The sequence below is a fragment of the Vitis riparia genome, chromosome 9, assembly GCF_004353265.1.
Source record: "Vitis riparia cultivar Riparia Gloire de Montpellier isolate 1030 chromosome 9, EGFV_Vit.rip_1.0, whole genome shotgun sequence".
NCBI lineage: Eukaryota > Viridiplantae > Streptophyta > Magnoliopsida > Vitales > Vitaceae > Vitis > Vitis riparia.
In genome coordinates, this window is record NC_048439.1 from 1,499,117 (window position 1) to 1,513,896 (window position 14,780).

Sequence of the window (14,780 nt, forward strand, 5' to 3'; positions counted from 1 at the left end):
ATTAGATTATAAATATAATTTTACAACATGTATTAATAAAACCAAATATATATATTTATATTCATATTTATATTTATTTATTTTATTTATAGAAAAAGAGGAATATTTTTAAAGGGTTTTTCTCACTAATTTGTTTCTAGAATGTTAATAAAAACCCAATTGTTTAATTGGAAAAAAAATAAAAATTGAACCATTCCAAGTTTAACAATTTTGGGGAATAGAAGGTTCGTAGAGATGTGGGTTGGACTTGACTTGAAGAAGCCCAAGCTAGAAACCCAGGTCCAAATCAAAAACACTGGAACGCGTCGTTTTGAATCGAAACGATATCGTTTTATTATAAACGTTGCCGTTTTAACGGGGAAAAAAGAACGCATATTTTCAACATACAAAAGTCCGCTTCGATTGGATCAAAGCGCGAGGGACTGGCGATATCATGATGCCTCCTCTTTCTCCTCCTCCCCCATTTTCTCTCTCTTTCTCGAATTTTCTCTCTCATTTTCTCGAGAGAGAAAATCTGAAAACCCTAGCCTCCTTCCCTCTCTATTCTCTCTGATCTTCCTCAAACTTTCCTTTTTTTTCTCCTGCTTACGCCTTTTCTTCCTCTCTTTGTGTCCGTACCGCGAGTCGTACGTAGTGGCTGTTCTGTTGCTTGATTACGCGGAATTTTGTTCGGCGTTGGTTTCTGATCATCGGAGCCGGCGAGGCGGTGGACGATTGCTGATTTTGTTTTGTTTTGGAATTCGTAGCTAGGGTTTGGTTTGGTTTGGTTTGGTTTTGGGCTCGTTTTTTATTTGGAAATTTGACGATGGAACCTCGAGTTGGAAACAAGTTCCGGCTTGGTCGTAAGATCGGCAGTGGATCATTCGGAGAGATCTATCTCGGTTTGTTGGCGATTTTGTGGTTTTTGTTGTTCTTGTTTTCGTGATTTTCGTTTGTTTTTGGAATTTTACATTTCGTTTTAATTACGCAGGCACTAATATTCAGACGAATGAGGAGGTTGCTATTAAGCTTGTGAGTTTTTATTCTTTTATAATTCTTGTTGGAAATTTATGAAATTAAACGTTTTATATTTGTTAATTTTACATAGAAATGTATGTTTGTGATTTTGAGGAATTTATTAAAAAACTTAAGGACTACTGAGAAAATTGTTCTAGTTTTATGTAGGAAGTTCTGAAAATGTATTTATTTTTTAAGTTTGCGGGAATTTATAAGAATTTAGTTATTGATTTTATTTTCTTTTGAATTTGAATTTGCTGCTAAGGAATTAAATGCCTGGTCCTGAAATGTTTCATTTCCTTATTTTCCCCAATGACTTCTAAAGACACTCAAAATTGCATATATATATATATATATATATATATATATATTAAAAATTTTATTATACAAACATATATTGTAAAGGACTTTGGAAAATTTATCGTTGAGATGAGATGGATCTGTACAAATCATTTTGCCCAAGTTCTTTGTTTGGTTTCTGAAGAAACGTAGGAAGAGAAGAAACCAAAATATGGAATCTTAAATGCCATTTCAACTTATTAAGAAAACAAGAAACTCTTAATACAACTGCTAGAATTTGATGAGGCCAGTTTCTTTCCTTTTTTCCTGTTTTTTGTTCCTTCTCTTTTGAAACCCCACAAAATAAAATAGCATATTGTAAAACCTATTTTATTTTTTTCTCCTCGGTTTTCTTGGTTTCGAAATAGAGGGTGAATGAAACTATAGGATAAATAGGGGCTATTTAAAGCATTATTTGGTATTTATTATGTTGAAGGTTATGGGAAATAGCATTGAGAACTTCTAAATTATATTCTTTAGTTCTTAAAATGAGCTCTTTGAGAGATTAAGTGCTCATAGCTTGTCTGGAATTATGCTAGGGATTTTATAATATTGTGCAGGTAGTCTTAACTAAGATTTGGCTTACAATGTGGTTGATCCTTTTATCATCTACTAAGAGCAGAGTTCTGTGTTCTCAATACCTTCTAGAGTGTGGTGCTTTGTGCTGGTCATACTCTTTATAACTATGTTTCCATGCCTGAGTGACATCAATTTTTTTTTTTCCTGGGTTCTGTTTGTTGCATGTGTTATTTGAAATGTTATCTTTAATGGGATTTCAGGTTGGATTCTTTTAGGATAAAACTACTAGGCACTGGTGTTGGAGTTAATAATGGACTGGGTCATATTTGGAAATAGTGTATGTGCTTATACCTTTTCAGAGGGTCTTGCAGCCCTTTGGGAATAACTAAATGATTCTCTTTATTTTCCTCCTCTTGGGGAAATTTTGCATAACAGGGCAGAACAACCTTCATAAACTTTTGGTATTGATTTTCATAAATTGGTTGGGTTGTAAGTGAAGCAAATATGTTGGTTTTTTGTCTATCCCTCCTGTTTTTTTGGCCTTGTATACATTGTGTATACTTTTGGTGCTTTTAATACAATTTCTTTACTTATTAAAAGAAAAAAAAAACTTTTGGTATTGATATTATTTAAGCTATGCACATGGATTTAGTCTGGATGGTTGTGATTTTTCAAGAAGCATTTAGCTTGGATGTAATGACTTAGGGGATTGCTAAGAATTTTGAATGACCAACTGAATGGTGTTTTGGTGCTTCTGAACTAATTCACAAAAGGAAACACATCATCTTGTGCTTTCCAAGTCCACTTAGTAATGCCCCTTTGGGTTTACTAATTGAGATTGGTTTAGTTTGGCTCAAAGGAGTTGCAGTGGCAGTCTTTGGAGTTTACTAATCTTAGTGGACTTGGTTATCTAGCCACTCAGAGATTAATGCCCTAGATAAAAGTTGGAAATTTAAGGGACATTAGTAAAATGAGAAGTGAAGAAAGTACCCTACCTGTGATCTTTTCAGTGCGGAGTAATAAAACATACCATGTATTGATCTCACTAAACAGCCTCAATTTATTGGCCACAACAAGCATTTTTGAAATGAAAATCATGTGATCTCATTTCTGTATAGCAAGATATGTTTTTTTTTTTTTTGTCTAAAATCTTATGAAGAATTATTGGTAACAGTTTAACAGGAAGACTACTATAACCACTTGAGTAGTTAGATATTACCGTCCGATCATACCAGCTCAGAAATGTACGCAACAACTGCTAGTGCTCCTGACATCCACTGTATTATTGACCAGTTTTTTGTAAATAGATTCTATGCATTTTTTTGTTGAAGGCATGGATTCATGTAGACTTATTACAAAACTTTGCTGATGGTAATAAATGTCTTGTTCTGTATTATTCTGATATTGTTTCTCGTTTTCAGGAAAATGTCAAGACAAAGCATCCCCAATTGCTGTATGAGTCAAAATTGTATAAGATACTACAAGGAGGAAGTAAGGGATTTTCTTCATATTCTGTTTTCCATTTTATTTTTTTGCTTCTCAATTTTTTTCTCATTTTTGGAAAATTTTTCAACATTGGCAGCGGGAATTCCAAATGTAAAATGGTTTGGTGTCGAAGGAGACTACAATGTTCTTGTGATGGATTTGCTTGGACCTAGTCTTGAAGATTTATTCAACTTTTGCAGCAGGAAGCTATCTCTGAAGACAGTTCTTATGCTTGCAGATCAGATGGTAGGATTTATTTTATTGGTTTTGTCATATTGTTCTCACATCTCATATGGCTTATTTCCTTCATTTTTTTCTGCCAATTATGATACTCCCGTCAGATCAATCGAGTTGAATTTGTTCATTCAAAATCATTTCTTCATCGAGATATTAAGCCAGACAACTTTCTTATGGGTTTAGGAAGGCGTGCTAATCAGGTTTTGAGTTGACACTGGTTCCTTGGTTTTTATCTTTTGCTTTTGTCATATGTCTTGGTGCATCATTTGCTATTTGCGTGCATTCAGGTCTATGTTATTGACTTTGGTCTGGCTAAGAAGTACAGAGACTCTTCAACCCATCAACACATTCCTTATAGGTTAGTTGTTTTCAACTAATTGATGAGTTCTTTCAGTGCTTATATTTGACAAGTTGATGTATTACTAGTTTGGAGCTAATTTCTCTGTGTGAGTTGATATCCATGTATCTTATATTCAGTACCCCGTTGAACTATTTTAATTTTGTATTGAGATTATTTGGAGTGTTTTTTTTTTTTTTTTTTTTTTTGCAAGAGGAGCTTGATTAACAATTATTGTTTTCTGTCCCTTTTTTTCTCCATCTATTATAAACTCTGTTGTGATTGATTTCCACTGCTGAAGTACAAAAATGTTAGCCATCTAATCAGATGGCAGTAGAACATTTAGGTGTAGGTTTTGTAGGCAATAATAAAATTCCCCACTTACGTCAGTTCTTGTTTCTTAGATTACCATTTTATTTATTGTTGCAGAAAGTTCTACATGATATTTCTCCTGATTCCTATTCACTTTTAATGCACCCTAGCAATCCTTATACATTGGAGATGGCCTACAGATGAAGAAAGAGGGATCAGGGAAGAGATGCCTGGAATGCTGCTTTATTTTCATTTATGTTTTTTTTTTTTTTTTCAAAAATGGAAGTTAGATTTTCTATAGGAGAAGTTTTTATAATTCAATTTCAATATGAGAGATTTTTCATAAGACCTGCATTCTGTTCAGAGAACTCTCTTGTGAACACACTGGTGAGAGAAGGAAAAAATAAATAGAAGTTGTTTTTTATGTAGCTGGTCCCAGAGATAGAACCACAAGGTGAATAAGAAGGCCAAAAAGGTGGGTTTAGGGGTGGGGATACATGATGCCAGAGGCATAGCCCTAAATATAGCTAAATGGCCAATGAGGATTTGTTTGGTCAGCCTGATGCAGTTGAGATTGCCCATACATCTCACAAAAATAATGCATGATGTAATCTATCTTTTGTGTGAAGTAAGTTATCTAAACTTGGCTCCAACTGCATTAGGTATATGCAATTTGTCAATTGCACATCTACTGAATGCATTAATCTTGTGGATGGTTGTCCTTTCCGTTTTCTTGAAATCGGTAAAGTTAAAGAACACTGTTCTTATGCTGGGCCTTTTATTTTTTTCTTATGGTTTACTATATTACTTTACCTTTTGGATTAAATTTAGCAAAAATCACAAGTACTGTTTTTACTACTTTTTTGTAGCTGACTTGTTCAGATAAATTGCAGAGAAAATAAGAATTTGACTGGAACTGCAAGATATGCAAGCATGAACACTCACCTTGGCATTGGTATGCTTATAGCTATTTCATTTCTGTGTTCAGCTTTTGCATTCATTGATATAACATTGAATGGACTAAACATTGATCTTTCTGATTGAATCTCACTCCCTATCATGTTTCCTTTCTACTATATAGAACAAAGTCGCAGGGATGATTTAGAATCTCTTGGATATGTTCTTATGTATTTCTTACGAGGAAGGTAATCACTCCCGGTGACCTTTGGCTGTCTGTTATCTTTCTCACATTTACATGGGTAGTCTACTTATGACATTGTATCTTTGTAGTCTTCCTTGGCAGGGATTGAAAGCTGGAACAAAGAAACAAAAGTATGAAAAGATCAGTGAAAAAAAAGTTTCAACATCAATTGAGGTAACTTTTCTTCTGTTATGTTGTTTAATGCCAACAATTATATGTTCAGCACCATTAAACTGACTGGAAAGCTCGTGTTTCTGCCTTAGGCCTTGTGTCGCGGTTATCCTACAGAATTTGCATCATATTTCCATTACTGCCGCTCACTTCGATTTGATGATAAACCAGATTATGCATATCTCAAAAGAATCTTCCGTGACCTTTTTATTCGTGAAGGTGTGAAGATACTCATATACATTTTAAGTTCTTACATTTTAGACAGTCCTAAGATGAGTGACAATTGTTAAGTTATTGATCAAAGCTCTTTTCTTAACAAATCAACTCTTATACCATTTAGTCTGTATTTCTTCTTGCTTCAGGATTTCAGTTTGATTATGTGTTTGATTGGACGATTCTGAAGTATCAGCAATCGCAGATTTCTGGACCACCTAGCCGCGCTCTTGTAAGTGATATACCATGATATTGTGATTAGTTATCCTTCTTTCTTGAAAGAAATTGAAAAATTATTAGTACTTGTTAATAGGGCCCTGGGGCTGGACCAAGCCACGGGATCCCTCCTGCTGTTGCCAACATGGATAGACAATCAGGTAGCTACTTCACATTTCTGGTTCCTGCTTTCATTTACATGAATCCAATCTGACTTCATTATCCATGGAATTTATCTGGGGTTCATATCTGTAACTTTGTTGCAGGTGGTGAAGATGGAAGACCCTCTGGCTGGTCTTCGGCAGATCCCTCTCGCAGGAGGACCACTGTACCAGCTCTAAATGTTGGAACCTTGAAACAAAAAAGTCCAGTTGCAAATGATTCAACAATGGCAAAAGATAGTCTGGTAAGCATTGATTGCAACCAGATTTGTATAAATTCTGACGCACTATGTATTTGCATCCCATGGGCCTGAATGATGATTATCACCTTGGAATATTTGATTTTTGGTATCCAGTTTTGGTTTTGCTTATTAAACATGATCTCCTCATGCCTGGATATATATGCATATGCAGTCAGCTAATGTGAGGGCAAGTGGATCATCAAGGCGAGGTGCAGTTTCTAGCAGTCGTGATGCAGTTATTGTTGGAGGTGAATCTGACCCGTCTCGATCTCGTGCTGATGCAAGCCCAGGAGCACTCCGCAAAATTTCTAGTGGACAAAGAGGTTCACCTGTTCATTCATCAGAGCACAAACGTATATCTTCTGGCAGAAACACCTCCTCGAACATAAAGAACTTTGAATCCACCCTTAAGGGTATCGAGTCCCTGCACTTCAATAATGAAGAGAGAGTGCAGTATTAGTGGCTGACTCTCGATCCCCCCAATCTCTCATTGTAAATCTTGAAAACATTATGCTTCATCACGCACTTGGAGTGGAATTTCTTGTTTCTGTGTATTGTATTTGAGGAAAGCAGCAGAGGCTAAAATCTATAAGGTTCGTCGGGTTGGGAATTTTCACTCTTTTTTAAGCGTCTACAGCAGAATAAAAGACACCAGATCACCAACAGGAGAGCAGATGATCCCCAACCGAAATCCAACTAGGTAAGGCTTTTGTGCAAATGGCAACACAAGTTTGAGTTTGTGTTATCATGCCTTTCAGTTTCTGCTTACCTTTTTCTTGATTTACTTTTCTCTCTCTATGTTCATGGTTTCTTTTGACATCATAAGCTATGTTTGTGGTTACAGACCATATTAAAATCCTGTAATACTGTAACTAGGCCATTTTATTGATTTTTCTGTCTGCCACGTCGGTATGCGTTCTGAAGTACTTCCACATATGAAATATCATTGAAGCTCAACATCAAATTAGTTTTTTTTTTTTTTTTTTTTCAAGTAGATGTTCACTGTCTTCTTATTAAATGAAATGAGATAGGGAAGTAGATAAGTTTGAATACTTGTAATTATTTAAGCATCGCATTGTACTTCCTGTTCGTTTAAAATTTAAAGTCCTTTTTAGGGTAGAAAGAAATTTGGGGTCTAAAATTTGTGGGCAAGGTAGGCTTTATGGGTTCGTGAACCGCAGGTTTTGGGTTCGAGCCCCGTGGTATTTAATTGTAGGGTAGGAGAGAGGTATATGTAGAAATTTTTTGAATAAGATGTGAAGAGAAATTTTCAGGATTAAATTTTTTGCATCCACTCTATGGTTTGCTTGGGAAGATCTTCATGAAGATGAATGGAGAGATGATCACAAGAAGAGAATGATATTGGGAAGCTACATATTAAATGGTAATTTTTACCTTAATTTACATTTTTCTATGTATGGAGATAATTTTAAGAAGGGAAAAAGGGATGGTGAATAGATTGTCTTAGAGATTAGCTTGTAGCTTATTTGAGAGCACGAGCAACACAAGGCAACCTGACTCATGTTATAGGGTCTCATGATCATGCACACGACTCATGCACGTAGTAGCCTTACCTTATATGCAACTCATGCACTGGGCTGCCCGTACACGACCTTTTCTCGAGGACGTAGTCCAAATCTATCTGTCTGAGCAATCCCGCACTTTGGTGTGTGCAAAGCCCTAACGGGGCCTTGCACGTGTTCATGGAGAGGCCCGATGTGCCTTGGGGGCAGCCATGTCAAGTCATAACCAAGTGAGACTACAACCCCACTAAAGAGGAATCCGAGTCACTTCCAATCTGTGACGTCTCTTATTGTCTTAAGCCTGTACGAGTGTGCCACGCTCATGCTCATGAGTCATGCAACGTGAGTTGGTTATGTTGTGTTGTCCATTGCGCACGGCCTGGCTACACGTGCCACTCAACCCCTTTTCCAATCCCCTCGAGACTAAGTCAAAACCATACTACAACATGCCTTGCGCCATGTGGGCTTAAGGTGTCACCACACATATCCATGTCATGCCCTCCGAGGGCTAATGTGATAACAGTATGCTCGTATACCAGCCCCGCCTCCACAGGTTAATTGATGGCGGATGAAAGGATGACAGTGGCTTCGAAATTACTTGTCCAACATAAATATTAACTTAAATGAAATGAGACAAGTAAAATTTTGATTTAATTAGGAATTTAGGATGAGATGATTGGAAATTTGTATTAAAAAAAAATTAGAAAAAAAAAATAGACAAACCAATGCAGCAACATAATGATCAGATGAGCACATTTGAAGGCTAAATGAGAAGCCAGGAGAAAAAATGTGACAGTTGTGATAAGCAAATGATATTAAGAACACTTGTTGACTCGACAATAAAAAAAAGCAAAAAAAAAAAAAAAAAAAAAATTATTTTGATGATGTGGCATTGATTCGAGTTGCATTATTTATAAAAGTAATTCATTTATATATGACAAAGATTACAGCTGGATTAAGGGCACCCCAAATTTATTTAATTAATAAAAAAGAAATGGATAATGATGTCAACACGGATGAGTCACCATAACTGTACGGTTTGAAAGTGCGTATAAGAGTTAATGGTGATCATGAAAATAAATTTAAAACGGATGATAGAAGAAAGTTTAAGAGCTAGTGAGAAAAAGATATGTCTTATGTGTGAGATAAAAGCACTTTTGGCTTTGCAGGAAAAGCACTTTTTTAGCATGGAACCATGTGATCAAATACTTTGTAAAGCACATTATTTGTGGGAAAAAAAAAATGCTTTTAGACCGTCCCAAAAACTACACAAACCCTACAAGCAATTTATCGTAGAATGAGGATGTCAGGGATCAAAAAATAAATTTTTAGTTTTATTTATTAATTAAAAAAATGTTATAAAAGTAAATTATAAAAGTTTACTAATATTATAAAGACCGACACTAATATTATAAACGTTTCATTAAATTTATAATAAATTAAAAAAATATATTAGAAGTAATGTTTTCTTGATTTATTTCATGATTAACTCTTTAAAAATAATAATAAATAAATAAAAGACATCTATCTAATAAAATTACCCAATTAGTACCAAAGTTCTTAAGTCTTGTTTGGCGCGTCAAATGGAGGTTTTCTTAATCATAATAACATAGGTTTATAGAAAAAAAAATACAAAGACCATGGAATGTGACAAACGTATTTTCATTTAATTAAATTTGTATAAAAATATAATTACCGGCATTGATGACTTTGCATTATTCCAAATAAAACTTTCTTAAGCTTTAAGAAAAGTCTTAATGGACTTATGATGTTTTAATTCGGCTTTTTTTTTTAATTTAATTCTTAATTTTAAATATTTATCAAAAGATTGAAAAATTTTAACTTTTTACCTTAAATTTGAGATTTGAATATATCTTTTACACCAATTTCCAAGCAAATTTTTGATAAAACTCATCTCTTTCTGTTCATAGTGTCTTTATGGCCATTTGGGATTTGTAGAAGGAGAGTGAAAATGACCTGTTTGGTTGCCAAGAAAGTTGGAATGCTATGTTGGGGGCCTGATGTATAAGATAGAAACTAGTAGTGATCTCTCCATAATTACTTTGTTGATGAAAAGTCTTGAGCTAAAAGCAGAAGCATTATTCCTTACTGACCCTTTTGGATCTTGGAAAGGGCGAATGATAGAAAAAGAAAAGGCTAGAAAATGCTCAAGAGGAGGTTATTTTGAAGCACTTTTCCAACAATTTTCCCCAGAACCAAACGGAGCCTAAATCAAATACAATAAGATTATACCCAGAAAGGGGATTTGAAGTTTGGACCCAAGCTTACAAGATCAAATTCCCACAAAACAGTCATTCATTAGCCCCATGAAATTCTAATAATCCTCAGATCATACTCAAATTTCCATGGCCAAAAACATCCAAATCAAGCTCAAAAACCTGAACCAATCAGTGAATTCCTATATACCCATATGGGCACATTAGAATTGATCACACTGGCGTATGAATTCAAGCACAAATAGACATGGATCCAGTTTCATAAAAATTACTTTCTTAGAACCCAAACAGGAACAGGACAGTTTACAATTATAATTTATGGAAAGAACATAAGAAGTGTAGGACATTGATTATACGGGAATTTGCAGCAGAGGAGAGGGTTCACATCATCCATCACATATTGAATGAAACACACACAAACAACAAAAAAAAAAAAAAAAACAGAGTGATACCCAGTAATCACCACCACCCATAGACCACTTGGGTGTAAGTGTCCTTGATCCACCTGAAGCTCTTTCTGAAAGAGCCCTTCATTTTTCCCTCAACAGCATAAACCTTATAGCTAGCAACCCTCTTCTTCCTCTGCAGCTCAGGGTCATTGAAACTCCAGCTTTTGGAAGAGGGCCCAAAGCTGCTTTTCCCCTTCTTGATCTTCACCTCCTTCCCCATCTGGGTGGGTGGCTGTGAAGAAGAAGCATAAGAGACACTATAACTCCTCAGATCATGCATGCCAGAGGGAGCTGGCCTCCCTCCATAGTAGCTCTCAATCTGCATCCTCCCTTCTCTGCATGACTTGGATCTGTAGTCCTCCATTGATATATAGGTATTCCCCACAGAGATGAGAAGACCAAAGACTTGGGGAGGATGGAGAGTTGAATAGGGAGGATGGAGGGTTGAATATAGAGAAGAAGAAGAAGAAGAATGGAAGAGGTAAAAGGGGGCTGATGGGGTTGCTTTTCTTTGTGGTATTGGTGATTTCTTATTATTATTATTATTATTGTGAATTGGGAAGATTTGACTGTCTTTGGTCTACATGTTCCTTCACTTTCATGGAGTTTGTGACTTTGTGGGCTTGTCATAATTTTTATATATTTATTTATTTTACAAGGCATGGGGCTACTTTATTTGAATCTTCCGAAGTGGGGTGGTTGAATTTGAGATCTTCTAACTTTAAAAAAAAAAAAATTATAATTAAAAAAATAGAAAATTCAAAGGATTGTTGAGCGTGTGAACTCATTTGTATTTGAAGTATGGACTTTTTCTCCATATCTTTAACCCACCTAAAATTATAATTAAATCTATGTTTTATAGATTCTTAGGACAATTTTATGTTCTCTAAAACAAAAAAATACATTTAATAATAAAACCTGTTTTCTATCTTTAAGAACACAAAACAAGATGTTTTCAGTTGAAGTGTTATTAAGAATATAAAATAGGATATTTTCGAATAATATTTTTTAATTATTTTCTATTATTTTCATTTGTTTTAAAAAATAACTATATCAATATGTAAGATGATTAAAAGTAAAATACTAAATATAAAAATTATTTTTAAAATTATTTTAGATTTTTAAACAGATTTCTATTTTACAAAAATCAGATAATAATTTTCAAAAATTGTTATTAAAAACTACTTTTTAAAATTGTTTTCGAAAACAATTATCGAACATACCCTAAATATCTTGGAGAATCATAGAGGAATGCTATGATTTTTTCTTTGGGATTTTTTTTATTAAATATGACCCTATTTTGTAAAAATGATTCATTTTTAAAAAATAGAAAAAAAATCACTTTTTCATAAAATACCATAGAGAATATTTTGATCCCTTTCAACTTATATGTAGTACAAATGCATGGAGGTTACTTTTTTAAAGTAGGGAATATTTTTACATATATTTCCCCCTTTTTTATACTTAGATTTTCAAATTGTACTCTTTTAAGGAATAAGGATTGATTCTATATGTACAAGAATTTGTATTTAGGTGTAAAAAATATAATTTAAGATAATAAAAACTATGGTGGTCATTTTCAAACCTTTATGATGTGGAAATAGGCTTAATTTCATTGAATTTGACCTAATATATATTTGGATCAATTGAGATAGACAAATCACAAAATCCACAATACTTCTAGTTTATGTTCACAAAGAATTGAAAAAAAAAATTAGAAATTAAGAACTATTTCACAACTATTTTCAAGAACAGTTTCTGTTTTCCAAAAAAAAAAACATATTTTACCATTAGAAACTATTTTTTGTTTTCTATTATTAAGAATAGAAAATAAAATATTTTCAAATAATATATTTTAATTATTTTTTATGTTTTTTATTTTTTTATGACTATTTAAAAAGATTAATTATACAAGTACGTAGAATAATTAAAAATAAAATATTAAATACAAAATTATTTTTTAAAAATATTCAAAAATATTAAAAATATTTCAAATTCCAAACAGATTTTTGTAAGAGAACAATTTTCAAAAGCTATTTTAAAAAATAATTACCAAACATGGCCTAAACTTTTTTTTTGTTCTTATCTTGTAAATTTTCCCGGAAAGAAAAAAGCCCTAGCCATGATAAAATGTGGTACATTGCAGGAGGAGAACGGCAACGGGAAAATAAAGTCTAGGTCTAGGGTTTGGACCACGGACTAAAAGTAACTTTCTTGGGAGAATCATCTCTTGACCGCCTCCAGATGGAATGCATTCCCACGACTTGATCACAACCATTGATTTCACCCAACCCCTTTTGCAATCAGGCCCCACCATGTGATCGAATCGATCCAACGGCTCTCATCCTCTCATCCATGATCAGACCTCTGTATCAAAAAATCGCCCTAGTGATGATACACATACAAGGCCAATAATGGTGGAGCCCAAGCTCATGGCATGTTTCACTTTACATTATCTAGAGTAGATGGAATTTGTACTCTTTTTGGTTGGACATATAATATATATACTATGCACCCACATGGGTCCTTCCATGCTACCCAAAAATTAGACTTTGATATCCTATATTTCTTTTTTTAGTACCGACATATTAATTTATATTATATTGTTTAAAAAATATTATTTGAAAATCTTGAAATTTTGTTTTCATTGAATGGTGGCATAGAATTTTCAAATAAATATGAATTTATGGAAATTGGTATAAAAGGGCCCCACATAAGTTGAAGATTTCAGTGTTTGTATGTGATTCTTGGGAATTAGGAAGGAGGAGGGTATGTGGATTGATGTCACAACACAAAAAGGCGTGTGCTTTTATGCCTTTGAATTTGTCTTAGGTTTGAATTCAAATACTTGTACAAACTTGATTTGCCTTCAATTTTTTAGAAATTTCAACCCTAATTTCTTCTTCCTTCCTTCATCATCATCATCATCATCCTCCTCCATCATAATCAAAGTGTAATGAGCTCATATTTGTAGGAGGGGGTTCTTTTTTTTTTTTCCTTTTTTTTTTTTTAATAATGATTAAGTGTGAGCATGCTAAGGAAAAGGAGGGGATGGAAGAGAGTGTGAGTAGACTTCATGAGTATCCCAAATTGAGTATGGATCTAAGCCAAAATAAGCTCGTCACATATCATGATTACACCTTAACTAGATGATGAATATGCCATCGAGTAAGACTCAAGACAACCTTAGGAATGGCAAAAACGAAAACCATTACTTGGTCCGCCCATGATGGAACAAGGACCAAGAGTGAAGATCGAAGGTGAGGCAAGAAAATTTTCTTAAACCCAAATATCAAAATGAGTGAAAATATTTTTTTCAATGAAATGTTGATCGTCTCTCAATGGTCTTCTTAAAAAGCATTATAAGCAATTTTTTAACATGATAAATGATTCTTCAGATTTTAAAAAATATTTTCTATCATTTAACAAACAATTAACTTTTTTTTTTATAAAAAAAAAGCACTTTTTAGGTTAAAAGTGCTTTTTAAAAACAAAAGAACTCTTAAATATACATGCGGAAAGGGAAGATTTTGGATGGAAAATAAAAATAGGAGGGGAAAAGGAGAGCCACTACCTGACCTCACCCATTTTCCATCCTTAGGTAGTGTCCTTCCACAGTGAACCAAGATTCCAATTTCCACCTCTTTTAGGAAAGAAGAGAAGACCCGTTTGTCTTAAATGGATTCTCATTATTTTTGTTTTTTAAAAAACCCATTATGAAAATGCGATTTCCTCGTATTCTCAAACCAACAACTAAGGCGTGAAAAATTAGAAATTCAATCAACCACATACTTGAGGTGACAGGTCCGGCCCTTGGAGCTTCAGGAGATAAATGCTTGGATGGCTTTGAATCCAGCAAAGCGTGTAGAGATGCCATGGAATGAGAGTGAGTAAGCAGATAGTGAGGCTCATTAAATACACAGCGGTGGCATAAATACACATCATCTACTGCTTAGGTATTCAAAAGATTCATCACCAGTCAAATGGGTTTCAGTCTACCTTAAAATACATCATTGTATGCCCATGAAAATGATGTCCCATGGACAGAAATCCAATGTCCCCCGGCTTATTAGCACGGGCATGGGACTACCTCTACCCATTAACTTAAGCTTTTAGAGTATACGTGACCCACATCATTTGGTATCTAAGTTAGGTTTGGCTGATGACGTAGATTACCAACATTGGATCTTATACGTGGGGCT

General features: G+C 34.1%; 2 protein-coding genes across 2 annotated transcripts; one reads left to right on the forward strand and one right to left on the reverse strand.

The window, feature by feature from the left end:
• Positions 1-402: 402 nt before the first annotated feature.
• LOC117922121 (casein kinase 1-like protein 2) lies at positions 403-7,326 on the forward strand. The gene is made up of 14 exons (XM_034840149.1): positions 403-881; positions 971-1,011; positions 3,276-3,345; positions 3,437-3,585; positions 3,681-3,776; positions 3,864-3,934; positions 5,119-5,180; positions 5,307-5,370; positions 5,456-5,540; positions 5,630-5,756; positions 5,900-5,982; positions 6,064-6,127; positions 6,233-6,372; positions 6,542-7,326. Exons 1-14 carry the CDS (start codon positions 806-808, stop codon positions 6,827-6,829), a joined length of 1,416 nt encoding a protein of 471 aa, XP_034696040.1. The 5' UTR covers positions 403-805; the 3' UTR covers positions 6,830-7,326.
• A 3,033-nt stretch (positions 7,327-10,359) lies between these two features.
• On the reverse strand, positions 10,360-11,057 carry LOC117921575. Its single transcript, XM_034839493.1, has one exon. It carries the CDS (start codon positions 10,940-10,942, stop codon positions 10,589-10,591), a length of 354 nt encoding a protein of 117 aa, XP_034695384.1. The 5' UTR covers positions 10,943-11,057; the 3' UTR covers positions 10,360-10,588.
• Positions 11,058-14,780: the final 3,723 nt, after the last annotated feature.

Excerpts from the sequence above, each read along its gene's own strand:
- LOC117921575 (XM_034839493.1), bottom strand. The coding sequence starts at position 10,942 with ATGGAGGACTACAGATCCAAGTCATGCAGAGAAGGGAGGATGCAGATT.
- LOC117922121 (XM_034840149.1), top strand. The coding sequence starts at position 806 with ATGGAACCTCGAGTTGGAAACAAGTTCCGGCTTGGTCGTAAGATCGGC. Across the intron at positions 5,181-5,306 it reads GAACACTCACCTTGGCATTG|AACAAAGTCGCAGGGATGAT; the intron begins GTATGCTTATAG and ends TCTACTATATAG. Across the intron at positions 5,757-5,899 it reads TGACCTTTTTATTCGTGAAG|GATTTCAGTTTGATTATGTG; the intron begins GTGTGAAGATAC and ends TTCTTGCTTCAG.